This window comes from Myotis daubentonii, chromosome 9, assembly GCF_963259705.1.
Source record: "Myotis daubentonii chromosome 9, mMyoDau2.1, whole genome shotgun sequence".
Classification (NCBI taxonomy): Eukaryota; Metazoa; Chordata; class Mammalia; order Chiroptera; family Vespertilionidae; genus Myotis; species Myotis daubentonii.
Window position 1 is genome coordinate 85809916 of NC_081848.1, and position 17766 is coordinate 85827681.

At 64.8% G+C, this 17766-nt stretch overlaps 2 protein-coding genes across 3 annotated transcripts in view; one reads left to right on the plus strand and one right to left on the minus strand.

Annotated features, from left to right (window-relative positions):
* LOC132241847 (insulin-like) overlaps positions 1-17766 on the plus strand; it is a 394596-nt gene that overhangs the window by 11587 nt on the left and 365243 nt on the right. The window lies entirely within an intron of this gene.
* Positions 13185-17766, minus strand: part of KCNQ1 (potassium voltage-gated channel subfamily Q member 1) — a 222236-nt gene continuing 217654 nt past the window's right edge. The window contains exon 16 of one of the 2 annotated variants that reach the window (XM_059710702.1): positions 13185-13755. In XM_059710702.1, the coding sequence (XP_059566685.1) occupies positions 13531-13755 (225 nt within the window). In that variant the 3' untranslated portion in view covers positions 13185-13530. The remainder of the gene's footprint in view (positions 13756-17766) is intronic. The other variant, XM_059710703.1, reaches the window with a different exon arrangement.

Here is a 17766-nt window from a genome sequence, read left to right on the forward strand (position 1 = left end):
CGTGCCCTAGGCGCTGGGGATGCCGGCGCCCCTCCCCTGGCCCTCCCCCCTCCGGCCCCACCCCCACGCCGGCGGCTCCGGTCCGGTCCGAGCGGCCCAGCAGCTCATCGGCAGGAAGCCCGCACTCGCGCAATTAAACGAGGGGGAGGGCGGGGGGGGGCGCCCGAAATTAGCATCCCCGCGGCCATCTGGCGCGAGAGCCGGACAAAGGGCGCGGGCCAGGGCAGCGGCGAGCGTGCCGCATTGACCTGCAAATGAGGCCTTATCTGCGCACGAAGCTGCCGACCCCACCCCACCGGCCTCGCCCCTCCAGCCCGACCCTCGGCCCCTCGCAGCCCGGGCCGCCGGGCACCCAAGGCCTGGCCCTTCCCGGCCTGGGCAGGAGGCCAGTGGCCAGGGCCCTTCCGCCGCGGCCAGCGACCCCTCCGCCCCGGCCTGGACCCTCTGGGCCGTCGTGGACCCGCCTGGCGCCTGGGCCGGGCTCTCTGGGATGCGGCCTCCAGGGCAGCCCAGGCGGGTTGGGGAGGGCGGGGCGGGTGTGAGGCCGGGGGACACTGCACACTGGCCGGCTGGCCCCCTGGACACCGTCCCGGCGCCCCAGGCCGTGAACACGGTGACCTGGAAGCATCTTCCTGGCTGTGACCCTCAGGAAACCGTCGGCGATGGCCCCGTGGCTTCGCAGCGGGTGACGGGGCTCCAGGGACCGGCCAGCTCTCCCGCGGGGCCTGTGGGGGGATCTGGGGCTCCCATGGGCAGGGCCAGGCCCCGGGGCGGGAGGCAGCACCTGGAGCCCAGAGGCAGAGGATGTGCAAAGGCGTTGCTCTGGACACCCCCAAAGGCCGGGGGTGTGGGCGAGGGGCACCGAGGGCGGTGAGGGTGGGGATGTTGGGGCCGAGCCCACGGTACCTGGTTCCCCCACGCCCCGCAGGGGGGCCCGCCCAGGAGACGGCGGGTCTAGCCAACCTGCTCTCCCGAGGCCGCCTCCACAGTCCTGACCTGGGGTGAGGGAGGAGGGTTCTGGGGGTGGGGTGCCGACACAGCGGGCGCACACAGGGGTGGAGCCCTAGGGCTCCTGAGGGCTGCGGTACAGCTGGTCGTGGGGACAGGGGACAGGTGTGTGGGGGTGCCTCTCTCTCTCCTCCGTGGCTCCCAGTGGGATGGCCTGTTCTTTAGGGTCAGGTCCCAGCCAGCCACAGCGGTGGTGCCCGTGCCCGGGATGGGGAATGAGCCAGCTTCCTGCAGGCTGGCAGCTCCTAGACCAGGGGTGGGCAACCCCTGGCACGCGTGCCAAACATGGCACGCCAGTAACGTTTTTTTTTTTTTTTTGAAGCAGCTCAGATTTTATTTTATTTTTTCAATTCACAAATTGAGGTAACTTCTTTTGTAAGAGAAATGGTAGAAACAATAATATAAAATATACAGACTAATCCCAGACACATACTTAAATAATTCAAGAGTAATAATTAATTGACAATTCTAGAAATTAACTAGAATTAACTTTTTCTCTCTCTTTTTTTTAATTAAATCTTTATTGTTCAGATTATTACATTTGTTCCTCTTTTTCCCCCCCATAACTCCCCTCCACCCAGTTCCCGCCCCACCCTCCGCCCTCACTCCCCACCCACTGTCCTCATCCATAGGTGCACGATTTTTGTCCAGTCTCTTCCCGCATCTCCCACACCCCTTTCCCCCCAAGAATAGTCCATTCCCTTTCTATGTCCCTGATTCTATTATGATCACCAGATTATTTGTTCACTTGATTCTTAGATTCACTTGTTGATAGATGCATGTTTGTTGTTCATAATTTGTATCTTTACCTTTTTCTTCTTCTTCCTCTTCTTAAAGGATACCTTTCAGCATTTCATATAATGCTGGTTTGGTGGTGATGAACTCCTTTAGCTTTTCCTTATCTGTGAAGCTCTTTATCTGACCTTCAATTCTGAATGATAGCTTTCCTGGATAAAGTAATCTTGGCTGTAGGTTCTTGGTATTCATCACTTTGAATATTTCTTGCCATTCCCTTCTGGCCTGCAAAGTTTCTGTTGAGAAATCAGCTGACAGTCGTATGGGTATTCCCCTGTAGGTAACTGACTGTCTTTCTCTTGCTGCTTTTAAGATTCTCTCTCTGTCTTTTGCTCTTGGCATTTTAATGATGATGTGTCTTGGTGTGGTCCTCTTTGGATTCCTTTTGTTTGGGGTTCTCTGTGCTTCCTGGACCTGTAAGTCTATTTCTTTCACCAGGTGGGGGAAGTTTTCTGTCATTATTTCTTCAAATAGGTTTTCAATATCTTGCTCTCTCTCATCTTCTGGCACCCCTATAATTCTGATGTTGGTACGCTTGAAGCTGTCCCAGAGGCTCCTTACTCTATCTTCGTATTTTTGGATTCTTTTTTCATTTTGCTTTTCCAGTTGGGTGTTTTTTGCTTCTTCGCATTTCAAATCTTTGCCTTGATTCTTGCGCTCCTCTGGTCTGCTGTTGGGAGTCTGTATAATATTCTTTATTTCAGTCCATGTATGCTTAATTTCTAGTTGGTTCTTTATCACAACATCGAGGGTCTCATTAGATTTCTTGAGGATCTCACTACATTTATCGGCAGTTTCTAGAAAATTATTGAAAGACCTTAAAAGTGTGGTTTTGAACTCTGTATCTTCCATCTCTGACATTTGCATCCTGTTTCTTTGTCTACGCATTTTTTTATGTTTTCTTGGTGCACCCCCTAGAGGTCTTTGTGCGCAGTCTTGTTGTAGTTAAACCTTGATTGTGGTAGGTAATACTAGGGGGGATTTGACCTCCAGGCCAAGTGGCTGTGAGAATCAGCTGTGTCTGCAGTGGGAGAGCTTCTGTGCTGGATCTCTAGGGCGGTGCTAATCTAGCCTTTGCCTGAGGCTTGGGCGGGGCAGGTCCCAGGGGATCTAAAGGGCAGGCAGGTGTGAGCAGTTATGGCTGCTCTCAGTCGGCGTCCCCAGGGGCTCTGCCTCTGAGTCCCAGCAACCGCTGCAAACCTCGGAGAGAAAGCTGCCTTCGAGTTCCGACCGAAGCCAGACAGTCCCGCTTCTCCCGTTTGAGTCTGGGTCCCTAGAGACTCGCCCGGATCTGGAGCTCAGAGTCTGAGACTCCCTCCTGATTGAAACAGACAGCTGCGCCCTCAGCCGCCAGCCCGCTCCGCACGCACCTCTGCACCTTAGTATTTTACTTCAGCACCGTGCCTCCTCTGAGTCTCGGTATGCTTTTCTCTTTCCTCCTCGTTGTAGAACTTCCACTCAGCCAGCCTTCCTGTGGTTCTGGATGATGTCTGTTCCGTCTTTTAGTTGTATTTTTGAAGTGGTTGTTCGAGGCAGCAAACTCCGGCATTAACCTATGCCGCCATCTTGGTTTCTCTCGCACGCCAGTAACTTTTGCTGGCACGCGAAACCCCCTCTTATAATCTTCCATTTACAATTTTTTTCTTAATATCGACTTTTTTATTTTTCAGATAAATTCAGTGTAGGTGCATCTTAGATAAATAAATAATTTTACATAACAAGTTATCTTAAAGACCATAGCCATGGATTGACGAGAGAGGGGAAGAGCAATTTCTATGCCTCTGCCTTAACTCTCCCTGCCTTCCTAGATCCGACCAGTGTTTTGGTTTCATCCACATACGCTTGTGAATCTTTGTTCTCAGTGATGAATTCTGTTAAGTCTTGTAATAGGAGTAGCCTGACGGATGAAACTAGTAGCTCGTGCATATCTCTGAAGGTCACAAAATAGAAACCTGATGTAAAATCTCTGTCATCAGTGATGCAGCAGCAAAAGTCCCACTGATAATATCACATGGAGTCATAAAGTTTCTGTCGGACTCTCAGTGTACATGTATACATTCAAAAATAAATGTATTTTTCATCATCATAGACTGTGTTTTTGTCGCTCGAATGAATTTTATTATTTCTTCAAGGTTCTTCACATACGTACACCTTAAGAGATATCAAGTAGGCGTCACATGTCCTCAAAAAGTTAGGGTTGGCACGCAGAAGAATGTTGAGTCAGAGATTTTGCTGGTTTGGGCACGCGCTCACAAAAAGGTTGCCCACCCCTGGCCTAGATGAACAGCCGCGGGTTCTCTGCGACTTACGGAAGGGGCAGTGCCTGGTCTGCATGGAGACCAGCTGCAAAGGACACAGACTGGGTTGCCGCGGGGCCAAGGGCTGTGAAGGGAGCGCATGCGCCACACCCGCTGGCTCTGCAGGAGGAGGGGCCCTTGCCTGGGGCTTTGTTGGATGAGTAGGAGTTTGCTGAACGGAGGAAGGGAGGAGGGGCCAATTCAGTGGGAGGAGCTGGGGCAGCTGAGGGGGTGGGCGGAGAGTGGGGTCGGGCCCGGTGACTGGCCTCCACCTGCTGGGGGTCCAGGCCCTGCCTCCCGCACTGGGTGGAGGCGAAGTTCGTGCTCCCGGGGGCAGGATGCTCTTCTCAGCGCGACCTGAGGGCTTGGGCGAGCAGGACCGCCTCTGAGCCGGGGGCTGTGGCCGGGCGCTGGCCGGGCCTGATGCTCAGAGGGGGCAGCGGCCGCCTGGAAGCAGCCGGGAACCGGGACCTGGCTGTGGGACCTGGGGGCACCCCCTGCCCCCCTGCCAGCACTGCCCAGTCCCGAGCCCGCCTCCGTTCCCCTGCCCGCTCCTCCCCTGTCTCCCTACAGGGCCCACAGCGGCCACTCCACCAGGAGACAGAGCCGGGACCTGCTGGGGGTCAAGCCTGGCCTGGCCTGCCCCCTCCTGCCTCCACGGGGTCCCTGGGCTGCAGGCTGGGCTGGGGCTGGGTGTGGGGTAGGTGACAGGAGACCACTCACTTGGGGTCCTCCCTGCAGGAGGGTGGAGCCGCCCGCCCTCAGTGCAGTGCCCTCCGCCCGCCCACCCGCCTGTGAAATGGGACCAAGATCCCACCTCCGGGCGGGAGGCAGCCCTTGGCCCCCACCTTTGCTCACGATGCTGCTCGCACCATCGCCCTCAGCTGTGCCCTGCGAGGCCGCCTTCTCCCCGCTCCGCTCACCCAGAGGGGCCCCGGGCGGGGCCAGGCTCCCCAGCTCTGCGCCTCACCCGCGAGGAGCCGGTCCCTGCCCCACGCGGTGGGGACGGTGAGACTCGCGGACCTGTGTGGACCCGCCGCGTGGACAGCCCCCCTGCGCCCCCGCGGGGTTGCTCGCTATCTGTGAGGCTCGGAGGGGGCACGGGGTCTCAGCCCCTTTCCCACCCACCCTCAGGCCTGTGCTGGGCACCAGGGCGGGCACCCAGCCCTCCGTCCCGGCCTGTGGGCAGCATTGGCTCTGGGAGGCCGGTGCCTGGGTGTGGGGGTGCCCAGGGGTGAGGTGTCCAGGTGTGGGGTGCCCAGGAATGGGGGGCCCAGGTGCGGGGGCCCAGGCGTGGGGAGCCCGGTGGGGAGGGGCCCAGGTGTGGGGCCAGTGGGCAGGCAGCGCCAGGCCGGGCGGCAGCACCAGCGTGGGTAAATGGGTCTCTGTGCCCCTCCCCCCCCGGGGGCTGGCATCTGCTGCTGGATTCAGTTTCCTGGAAGCGGGCGAGGCTGCAGGTGGGCCCTTCGAGGCCGGTGACCTCGGAGCCCGGAGCCGGGGTGTCTCGGAGCCGGCGGGGGCCGGCGGGGGCCTTTTCCCGGGGGGACGGGGCTGAGCTGGCAGCCGGAAGGCAATCTGCCCGCACCCCGAGGCCTCGGCGCACTGGCAGGGAGCGGGGCCGCGGTGCCAGGCCTTGGCGGGGCCTGTGGGAGGCAGGCCAGCCGGGCACCGGGTAACCGAAGCCGCCTGGACACCCGTGAGGTTCCGTGGAGGTTTGCAGGGCTCGGCTCTGCCCAAGTCACCGGGAGGCTGGGGGAGGGGCAGGGTGGGAGGGAGGAGAGGGGCTGCTGACCGCCCTGGCCTCGCACCCCCCTGGCAGCTCGGGGTCCACAGGAGGGAGGACGGCCCGGTGCTCCCCACTCTCTGTGGGCGGAGGTGCGGGGCAGGGGGCAGGGAGCTTGGAGTCAGAGAGGCGCCCGGGCACCGGGCCCCACCGTGGGGTCCTCCCGTCCGTCCCTGGCAGTGTTTCCAGCTGAGTCACTCATCCATTTGTGCATTAGTTCTGTCCACCTGGTGCGGCCACCTGGCCGCCTGGGGGCAGAGGCCTGTGGTGCCAGCCGGGGGAGGGGCGGCTGGGCCTCAGAGCCCAGGGAGGCCTGTTCCTGGGAGCCTGAGGGCCTCTGGGGGGGGATCCCTGGAACCTGAGGGCCTCTGGGGGACAGCTGGCTCCGAGGGGTGAAGGGCAGAGCTCAGCTCCGGGAAAGCGGCCTGGACTCCAGGGTGTGGGTGTCCCCATCCTGCCTCAGTGACCGCACCCTGGAAACGGGACCGTCCTGTGGACCAGCGGGTGGCCCGGCTGCCGGGTGATGTGGCCCGCGCCCCGCCCTGCAGAGTGGACGCTGAGGGCGCTGGCCACAGGCTGGGAGACCCGGGGGGTGGGGGGTGGGGTGGGGGGAGTGTGAAGGGCCAGCCCCTTCCCAGCCCGTGGGGGGGTCTCTATGTCTGCACCTTGAAACACAAAGTCGCAGGAAGCAGAGGGGGCCGTGCGGGCTCTGCGGGAGGGAGGGCGGGGGGGGGGGGGGCTGCGCTGCGCCCAGAGACTCAGGAAGCACCTGCCGGCCGCCTCCTCGCTTCTCGAGGGGCCCGGCCACGGGGGGGGGGGTCTCCTCCGAGGCGGGTGGGAGCAGACGGGCCCAGAGGGAGGGGGTCCCCGGCTTGGGACGCTCTGACCCCCCACATCGTGCGGCTCCCACGCCGCGGGGTCCCCTCCTCAGCGATGGTTTGCAGGGGCTGCCGGGTGGGACTTGGAGGGGACGCCCCCCAGGCTCCCTCCTGCCGCGGTGGGTGGGCAGGAGCCTCTCGCCCGTGGCCCGTGCCCCAGGCTGGGCAGCGCCCGTCCCCCCAGGCGTTGGGGGGAGGGGGGATGGAGGGCGGCCGGCCCCAGGCCCAGGGCAGCCAGTCAAGCCACTGTCTGCGCCCCTTCCCTCTCCCACTGTGGACGGGAGGGACAGGATTGAGACGCTGCAATCCCTTAACGACACGCGCTCCCCACAACCTCTTCCGAGGGTCCCTGTGTCAAGGGCCCTGGTCTCGGACAGGCCCCAGCCCATCCAGCCTCCGCCCCCAGGCCCCCTGGCCCGGGCCATCCATCGCCGACCTGTCACTCCCATTGTCTACCCAGAGGGGCTGTGGCTGGGCCTTCGGGGAGCGGGCGGCGGACCCAGGTGGGGCGCGCGCTCCCGGGTGCCCCCGAGGCCCAGGGGTGCGCTGAGAGGGGTCCCGCCTGAGGGTGCTGGCCTCGCGGCGGGCAGCCCCTCCCGTGGGCCCTGGGCCCTGTCGCTCCCGGAGCAGCCGGGTTGAGACCCGCACGGAGAACGAGGCCTCGCCCGGCGGGCGCTGGCAGCTGCCCATTCACGGCTGATTTGTCGTGGGCACTGGGGGCGGCCGGCCCGTCCCAGCCCCATGAAGACGCACTGGGGCCGCCGCGGCCCTAACAGTCCCCCCTGAGCTCGGGGAGTGAGCGGCCGGGCACGGGCAGGGGCAGGGGGACAGGTGCGCCCTGGGCGTGCGAGGGGCTGGCCGGGAGGTGACCGGGGAGCGGGCGAGGAGAGCGGGTGGGTGGTGCGTGATGAGCGGAAGGGCCGGGGAGGACGGACTGGGGGTGCGGGTTGGGAAATTCACCAGAGAGTGGGGCGGCGAGGGAGCCTGTGGTCCTGTCTTCTCCGACGTCGGCGCCTGGCCCGCAGCTGGTGAAGTTGGGGTGCGGGACCTACTGAAGCTCAGAGAGTTGGGGCTCTAAGGACAAGAGAGCTGCTGAGCCAGGAAGGGACCGAGAGGACCCCTGGCTTCTGGCTTCAGTTCTCTCTTCACTCCTACGTTCCTGGGGGCCATTCCTCCCTCAAGTGTGCGTGTGCGTGTACATGTACATGTATATGTGCGTGGGCATGCACGTGTGTATGTGCATATATGCGAATGCATGTGTATAAATGCAGGTGTGTATGCGTGTGCGTGTATGTGTACATGGGTGAGTGTATATGTGTGCATGTATGTATATGTGCATGGGTGCATATGTGTATATGCATGTGAGTGTATAAATGCATCTGTGTACGTGTATGCATGTGTATGCATGTGCATGTGTGTGCATGTGTGTGAGTGTGTATGTGAGCCTCTGTGCATGTGTATGTGAGTGTATGGATGCGTGTGCATGCATGTGCACGTGTGTATGTGTGCGCACATGTATGTGCATGCAGGTGCACGTGTGCATGTGTATATGCATTAGTGCATGTGTGTATGTGTATGAGTGTGTATGTGTGAGTCTGCATATATGTGTGCATGTGTGCATACGTGTATGCATGCATGTGTATGTGTATGCATGCAACTGTGTATGAGTATGTCTATGTGCATGTGAGTATGCGTGCATGTGTATGCATGTGAGTGTGTGTGTATGTGTACATGCATGCACATATGCACACATGAGCGTGCACATGCATGCGTGTATGCGTGTGTGTATGCATGTGTGTATGCGCGTGAGAGTGTATGTATGTGTATATGTATATGCATGCATGCATGTATGTGTGTACATGTATATGTCTATGCACGCATGTGTATGAGTGTGTATATGCGAGTATGTCTATATGCATGTGTGTATGTGTGTGTGAGTGCATGTATGCATGTGTGTATATGTGTGTGCACGTGTCTATGCGTGTGTATGTGTATGTGTGAGTGTGTGTATGTGAGTGTGTATGTGTGTGAGCATATGCATGTGTATATGTGTATGTATGTGTGTATATATGCACACGTGTATGTGTATGCGTGAGTGTATGTATGTGTGTGTGTGCACGCATGTGTGTGTGTGTATGTATGAGTGGCGGCTCGAGGCTTCCCCCGAGGGTGCTGGCCTCGCTGTGGGGCAGCTCAGAAACACCCGAAGTCGGTGGGGCGTGGTGGGCTGGCTTGGGAGAGGCTGTGGCCGTTCCTGAGGGTCCGTGGGAGCCGGGAGTCGTCCTGAGCTGCTCGGGCAGCGGCGGCCGGGCTGGGACCAGGGGGCATCGAGAGGGAAGGCGTGCTGGCCTGGGCGGGAGTGGGGCCCTGTGCTCACACACTGGGCATGTTCTGCACTTTTCCGTGGACGTGGCCTCTCTGGTCCCTGGAAGGCCAGTCTGCTCCAGCCGGTCCCCCTCCCTCCCTCTCTCCCCCTCCCCCTCCCTCCTCCCCACTCCCACCTCCCTCCCTCCCTCTCCCCGGCTTCCGGCCGGCTTTCCCTCTCCCTCGCTGCCACCGGAAGTCCTGTTTCTTCTCGGAGGCGTTTCCCATGCAAATTCCCACACACACAGGTGCTCATCGGCTGGCCCTGCCCGGGCCTCAGTTTACCCATTTGCGCCAGGCAGGGAGGACTCCCGTGCCCGAGGCCCCTCTGCTCGAAGCGTGTCCCTCCCCGCGTGCAGTCTGTGCCCAGGAGCCCCGGCAGGCACCCTGTCGCCCGTGCTGCCGCGGCTGCCCCAGTGATGCTGCTGGGAGGTGACCGCCTCCTGGGCTGGCCGCTGGCCAGAGGGCACGGGCGGGTGTGGAGGGGCCGGACGCGGGGGAGGCCTGGCGGCTAGAGCCACTGTGGCGTCCAAGAGACGCGGTTTCTTTTCTTTTTATAAAAAAATATTTTTTAATTGACTTCAGAGAGGAAGGGAGAGGGAGAGAGAGAAACATCAATGATCAGAGAGTCACGGATCAGCCGCCTCCTGCACGCCCCACACCGGGGATCGAGCCCACAACCCGGGCCTGTGCCCTGACCGGTAATTGAACTTTGACCTCCTGGTTCATAGGTCGATGCTCAACCACTGAGCCACGCTGGCCGGGCAGGAGACAAGATTTCAACTCGGTCTCAACACCCTCCCCCCAACAACCGGGGTCCCCCAGGAAGCAGCAGCTGGGGTGCTAGTGGGCACCGGTGGACCCCACCGCCCACCCCGTCCTGGGCCCCACTGGCCGTCTCAGGCTGCGGGTCGCTGCCCAGAGAGAACCCTAAGCTGGGACAGAGCGGGGCCGTGGGCCTGGCTTGGGGCAGGAGGGGCAGACCACCCTTCTGGGGGCCGTGGAGGGCGGGCCCTGGGACGATGGCCCAGAGGGGGGGTCCCCGCTGGCCCGGGTAGGTCTGCCCTGGCCCGGCTCCCTCCCCTTCCTCCTGGCTGGGGGCTGGCGGCGGTGGGAGGGGGTGGGGAGGCCCATGCTTCCCTCTGGCAGAGCCGGTGACTCACTGGGTGCTGGGGGAATCAGGCCTGGGAGCTCACGGAGGGAGGAATCTAGGGCTCAGCGAGACCCCCCCCCCCCCCCCACAGCCAGAGCCTAGGGCAGTGATGGCGAACCTTTTGAGCTCGGCGTGTCAGCGTTTTGAAAAACCCTAACCTAACTCTGGTGCCGTGTCACATAGAGAAATTTTTTGATCTTTGCAACCATAGTAAGACAAAGACTTATATTTTTGGTCTTTATTTTATAGATTTAAACGCCATTTAACAAAGAAAAATCAACCAAAAATATGAGTTCACATGTCACCTCTGACATGTGTCATAGGTTCACCATCACTGGCCTATGGTCTGGGCAGGTGCCCTGGCCTCAGGGCCTTGGCTGGGAGGGGGCAGGGGGTGGCCCCACGACTGGCCGGGACCCCCTTTAGGGAAGACCCTCCTCAGGCCAGTGTCTCCGGCCTCTGCCCAGGCCTGGTCTGCGGGAGCCGGCAGCCCCCTTGGAGCAGGTGCGGAAGCGGCCGCGGCCGGGAGGTCGGAGGCGCCTGCTCCAGGCTCACTTGCTGCTGCTGGGCCCTGCCTGTGGCCGACTGCGCTGACCGGGGCTGGAAGGGCCCCGGGCCGGGGGGGGGGGGCACGGCTGGTGCAGAAGGGGTAGGAGCGCGGACGGGTCGGGCAGGCCAGGCGGGGGTGCAGGGAAGCTGGCGCCCAGACCCCGGTGCCCTGGGCCGGACTCCTTTCTGAGGCCCTCGCTGCGCCCACGGGGCTGAGTTTACACACTTCTCCCCGCCCTGTCCTCTCCCCGTGAGGTCCCTGCCTGCTCCCCCCTCACGGGCAGGGCGGGGTCGGGGGGGCTGCCAGCCCTTCCTCTCCTGGCTCCTGGCCAAGCCAGTGCCCGCGAGGTGCCATCGTCCCACCGGGTTCCGGAGGGCACACTGGTGGGGGGGGACGGGCGGGGGAGGGGGGTGCCCAGGAAGCGGGCAGCTGCCCAGCCCCTCGCCCTCCCCCAGCAGATGCGCTGGCGCCCGCTGGGTCCCGGGGCGCTCGCGGAGAGCCCCCTTTGGCGACAAAGGCCGGGCACGGCGGACAAATACTCGGGGCGGCCGCGGAGCCCACAAAGGGGCGGGGGCGGGCGCTCCCTGGGCCTGGGCTGCACCGGCCGCGGTTGCCCGGGCGACGGCCTTCCCCCAGAGGTCTGCCGGGCCATTGTCCGGGGCGCACAGGACGTGTCATGCACCAGATGGCCCTGTGCTGTCGAAGTCAGTTATCGGGGGGCAGAGTGAAGGAATGCGGCGGCAAGGCGGCCGGGGCGCCATCTGTTCCCCGACCGCGGGCACCGTCGGGCATTGAGCGCCCGCCGGCCGGGCCCAGCCTCCACCGGGGGCGTTAATGAGCTAATGCCATAATTGGGCTTTATTTCAGGTAAATTGCATTTCACACCCGGGAGGGCCGCCAATGGCCGTCCAGGAGGCGAGCCCTGGGGCACTGGGTGCGCAGCCGGGGCTGGGCCAGGCGGCTGAGGCGGCCAGGGCGGCCCCGGGGCAGCGGTCCGGAGCTGCGCCCACCTGGCCTGGGGCTCCTGGAGGGCCCGCTCCCTGGGGTTTCTGCAAATATTTACGCAACACGGAAACAACAGCTCTGCCTTCCAGTAATTGTTGCTCAGCCCCTCCCCCAGGCGGGCTGGGAGGCCCCCCACCCCCCTGCCCTGCACCGCCTGATGGTGGGTGCCAGGCTGGACTCTGGGGAGCCCCTGGGGGCCAGACACAGCGGGGCTGGGCGGAGCAGGACCCTCCCACGGGGCCACGCCACACGGGACCCGGGATTCCGTCCGACACTTGCCGTCCTCTGCCTCCTGCGGCCCGAGCGCTCAGACGCCCTCCGCCCTGCTGGCCTGGGCCCGGGGAGGGGGTTGGGGGGCTCTGGCAGGAGGAGAGTGAGGGCCGGTCAGAGGTGCAGCGGCCGCCACACCCCCGCCCCGCGCGGCCCTGGCTGTGTCCGCACCTGTGAGCAGGAGCGGGGGATGGGGCCTCGCCCAGCACTGGGCGCCACCTGCCCTGGGAGCCGGACAGGCCTGAGGGGGACTGCGGCCCAGGGGTGCTGCATGTCGGGGGGCCCGGAGCTCGGGGCCGTCCCTGCCCCCACTCTAATGGTCTGAGCACCTCGAGCTCTGGGGCAGGGACCTGGAGGGCCCCTTCATGGTGGGCTCAGGGCTCCTCGGACGAGGCCCAGCCTGGCCTGGGGGGGGCAGACGGAGAGGCCCACTGTGTCCCCGAAGGTGGCCCCCGGGGTGTGGACTGCTGTCCCCGTGCCCTCGGAGGGGTGGCAGCTCCGAGGGAGGACGGGGTTGTCCCAGAAAAGGGTCCCTCCGCCCCCCAGGAATGAGGCGAGAGCGACGCCGAGATCACCCCGTGACTCCACGTTTATTAGGAAAAGCCGGCAGAGAGAGAATCAAAATCACACCGTGAAGCTCATTAAAACACAAACTCCGAATCACCACAAATCACCCTGATTTCTGAGCCGGGACGCCCTGAGGAGCCGGGTCCGGGGGCCCGGGCGGCGCCGTGTGCCCGTGTGCGTGCGCCCAGCTGCTCCGCCGGGCGGGGGCCAGGCCGCGGCTGCCGGCATGCGTGGGAGAAGCTGCCGGTCCCCAGTGGGGGCCGCCCACCCCCTTCGCCGGTGGACATTCTGCCCCCGTGCCGCGTCGGGGCACAGCGGCCGGTCCCGCCTGCTGGAAGCGGCCTCAGGATCGGCTCCTCACAGTCCCGGGCCCTCCCGTCCGCCTCTCGGAGACCGAGGCTCAGGGCCCCGGCCCGGCCCTCGGAGCGGGCGCACGGGCACCCTTTGATTGGCAGAGGCTGGGCCCTAGCTGCCGGGGCGGGGGTGTGGGATCCACAGGCGCCGTCTAGGCGGTCCCTCGAATCCCCCTCCCCCCAGGAAGCGCCCTGGGCTGCCCACCTGCCCTCCTGCCGTACCTGGGAGCAGGTGAGTGCCTGGGTCCTTGCCCCGAGGGCCTGCCTGACCCCGGCCACCTGGTCCCAACCACCACGCAAGCAATGGGGCCACAGTCCCAGCTGAGAGGGGCGCCCGCCCCCGGCCCAGGCCGGTGGCAGCGTGGTCTCAGGGTGCCCAGGGCCTGGGAGAGAGGGGCTGCCCACAGGACTTCCCAGGAGGTGGCCGGCCGGGTGCCCCTGCTGCGTGGGAGTGGGGCAAGCGAGGGGGGGGCCTCCGGGCCTCCCCGCTCAGGCCCCAGGCCCCCATCAGGACCCCTCATCAGGGCTCCTGCGGGGCACGGTCAGCTGTTCGTAGGTGGGCAGGGCGTTGCTGGGCAGGAAGAGCTGGGGGTCCAGGGCGCCCCGGCCGGGCTGCACGTGGGCCCCGCCTCCGCCAGGGGGCCGGCCGCCCGGGGGGCCGCCCTGGTGCAGGGAGAGGAGCTGCTGGAGCAGGTCCGTGATGAGCACCAGCCTCTGGTCCAGCTGCGTCACCTGCGGGGACAAGAGCGCAGGAGAGTGGTCAGCGGCCCTCTATTCCCGCGGGGGAGCGTGTGCGGCCTGGGCACGCGTGTCTGTGTGGGCAGGGCCTGCGCGTCTGCACTGTGTAGACACCTGGGCCAGGGAGCCCGCTGTAGCCAGGACGGTGGCCCAGCAGCCCTCGCCCCTCCCTCCGTCTGAATGCCTTCCCGGAGGCAGAGACCAGGTGACCCATCCTGCGCCAGCACGAAGGCTCGAAGGCTGGCCTGGGCTCTGCCTCTTGCCCGGCACCGGGTGAGACCGCCTGGCCCAGTGGGGACAGTCACACGTCCACGGTCCTGTCCCCTGCCAGAGGGGCCTCATCGTCGCTTCACCCGGACAGAGCTGGTGCGGGAGGGCTGTGAGGGGAGGGAGGGCTTCCCTGGGCCTGGGGCCACGCCCTCAGCCCCCCAGGCGCGGCCCCGCGCCCCGTTCTCTGCAGAACCGTTTGGAGACCTCGACTGAGGTCTGTACCACGCCCCCCCCCCATGCCCCCTGCACCAGGAGAAGGGCCTTGCCCACGCACCCCCACAGCCCCCACCCCGGTCCCATGCTGGGAAGACACAGTGTTGGGCAGGGAGGGGACGGGCAGGGGTCTGAGCTGGGCTCAGGAGGTGAGCGAGGGGGAGGCCGTGGGGAGCCCTGCTCACCCCCAAACCCTGTCCCTCTCCCTGCCTGGGACCCCGGGGCTCCCCCTGCAGCTGGGCCGGCCCCCTCAGCCCCACCGCCTGCTCCTGCCCTGGGAGGCCTGCGTGTGACGGGGGACCCAGGCTCTGGGGTCCACCTGGGCTCCCTGGGCCCCACAGCCCTGGCCCTTCACGTCCCTCCCTGCGCAGGCCCAGCTCGGAGCATCGATTGGTTTGGCATCAATTAATGCACCGAACACATTACAGGAGAAGCTTGTGGTTTCATAAATTTTCACTTTATGGCACTTGAACATCTGTTGAGGCCTCCAGATGCGCACATGGGTACGGAGGGCTCACGGGGCGCGCTGGGGGGAGGGAGCAGCGGGGCCGGGATGCGGGCAGGAGTGGGGCTGCTGGGCGCGGCTGAAGAGGCGCAGTCCGGGGCTACCTCGAGGTGACAGTCCCTATCGGGGGGCAGGGGGTGTGGGGGACACAGGGGGGGTCAAGCCCTGTGGAGCCTCCCAGCCCCACCCTGAGGTGTGCCCCCTTTTGACCGCCCAGGGGCTGCCTGCTGCCCCCTGGCTCTGGGTGTCCTGAGTTTGCCCGGCCCTGCCCAGCCCCGGGCCCTGCTGTGGCCTCCGCCCAGCACACACGGCCTCGTCCCGGTCCCCTCAGTGGCGGATCCCACAGCAAAGATGTGGCCTGAGCCGTGGTCGGGCTGGTCTGGGGCTGCCGCCTCCTCCCCTCCTGCTCTGCCCTCAGCGGTTGTCTTGAGGGTGAAGGGAGACGGTCCACAGGGGAGCTCTTCTCTGGGGTGGGGCCTGGGGGGAGCCCGGGCTCTGTGGCTGGCCTGTGGGCGGCCTGAGCGCCCCTCTGCTGGGCAGGTCCTGGGCCACGGATACAGGGGGCAGCCTCTCCTGGGCCTTCATGGGGCTCAGAGGATCCCCGGACTCCTCTCACCCTCCGGCCCTGAGCACAGACTGTCCCTACCTCACATGCCCAGTGACAGGACCCCGTGGGGGGCGGGACGGCCGTGGGCCCAGGAGCTGCGGGGGGGGGGGGAAGGGGGGCGCGGGGGGACCTGGAATCATGTCATGATTTGCAGCCGGAGAGTGACGGCCGGGCAGGGCCTACGACAGCGCCTTGTTCCTGCCTCCACGCCCCGAGCCACCCGTCAGCCCACGCGGCCGCCCGCGGAGGGGAGAAAGCAGCAGGCAACGAGGAGCGCGGCCAGCGAGGGCCCCGGGGCCACGGTCACACCTCGGCGACGGCCCAGGCGGTCAGGAGCTTGTGGGGAGGGAGCCCGCGTCCCTGCGGACCAGCCCAGGGCCCTTCTGGACCCGTGGCCGCCGGCCGCTCTCAGGAGCAATGCATGCTGGGCGGAGCGGGATGCCAGCCTGGAGCCGCACTGGGGGTGCAGGGAGGGGGGTTCCAGGCTCTGGAGCGGGCACGCCGGGGACACGCACGGGGACACGCACGGGGACACGCACGGGGACACGCACGGGGACATACATGGGGTCACACACGGGGACACGCACGGGGACACGCATGGGGACACGCCAGGGACACGCACAGGGACATGCATGGGGACATGCATGGGGACACGCACAGGGACACGCACGGGGACATGCATGGGGACACACACGGGGACACGCACGGGGACACGCGTGACAACTCAGCACGCCTGGGTACCAGCTCGGCGCTCACTTCATCCTCCGCCCGGCCCACCATGCGGCTGCGAACATCCCCACGTCACAGCGAGCCAGGCAGGGCCCCACTGACCGGCACCCCAAGGCACACACCTCCTGGACGCCCCTCCCCCGCTGCGCAGACCCAGGCAGCGCCCACCGTCTCCCTCTGCCCGGCCAGTGCGCTCTGCCCAGCAGGAGCCCGTGTTTCTATTCATTTCTGAATCTTCCCCCGAGGACATTTTCCCATGGATTTTTAGAGAGAGCGGACGAGAGAGGGAGAGACGGAGAGGAACATCGATGTGAGAGAGACACACCGATGGGTCGCCTCCTGCACGCGCCCCGACCAGGGCCCGGGCCAGGGAGGAGCCTGCCACCGAGGTCCGTGCCCTTGACCGGAATCGAACCCGGGACCCTTCAGTCCGCGGGCCGACGCTCCATCCACTGAGCCGGACCGGCCAGGGCGGGAGATCTTGTTTTTAAATTGGCCAGTTTTCAAGGTTTTGCACGAAATGTGAGTGTTCCTGGAAAACATTGTCTCTAAAACGTAGAAGCCCTTCAGAGAGACACCCCGGCCCCACGCCTTCCGGCCCCCCGACCCCCCACCCCCTACCCCCCGCCCAGGAGCCGGTGCGGAGCTGCGGTTGACCCCTCACTGTCCTCACACCTCAGGGCTCTGGGGCGGCCGCGCTGGAACCCGTCCTCAGAGCTCACGCATAGGGCAGCCACGCAGCCAGGGTCCCGGGGCCGTGCCCAGTGGGGGTCGGGGGCTGAGGACTCCCCAGCGGCACCCTGTGGGGTCTCCAGGGGCCCGGGGGAGGGGCGCTGCTGTGGGCGGCTCGGTGTGGTCTGCAGGCCTCCGGGACCTGGGTCGCCACCGTCACAGCCTGGGGGCCCGCATCGGGCCTGGGCCTTAGAGCCCATCCTTCTGACCACTCAGGTTACAGCTCGGGGGACCCACCGGCAGGTGCCCAGGTCCCTCTGTCACCCGAGTTCAGGTGGGGATGGGACATGCGCCCTCCTCCCTCCTCTCCGCCCTGTCCCGCACGGCCCAGCCCCTGCCACCCAGAGGGCTCCACAGGCCACACCCGGGGGTCAGCGTGGACGGCTGCCTCTCCTGCTCCTCACCCACCTTCCCGCTCTTTCCAATGCCCCCCCCCCAGCGCCATGTCCTCCTCCCCCCAGGCCATGCGCCGACCTCCCCACCTGCCTCCCCATCCGTCCCTCCCTCCATTCTGGAGTTTTCTGGCCACCAGCAAGCAAGCCGGCGTGAGGAGCTCTCCGGTGCTGCATTCTCCACCCCCGATTCCCGACCCCAGAGGCACCCCACTCTCAGCCGCCCTCGTACCCACACCACGTGCTGCGTTAGCATCGCCGCGTTGCCCGATGTGGAGGGCGGGATAAGAGTTCGTGTCCGCACCCTGTCTGCAGCCCGATCCCCTCCCGGGCGTGGCAGTGGGATTCTAGGTTGGGAAGGAGGCTCCCCTCAGGGGTTCCAAGGCCTGTCTCCTCCCCAGCCGGCGCCCTTCAGTGCTGCCGAGGACTCTGATGTCCCCTGTGTGTGACACACGTTTTCCCCCGGGACAGAGGGTGTCCCCTTTGTTGCTGGTGCCCCGAGAAGGGCCTTCTGGGGAGTGAGGAGAGGGGAGGGGAGGGGAGGGGAGGGGAGGGGA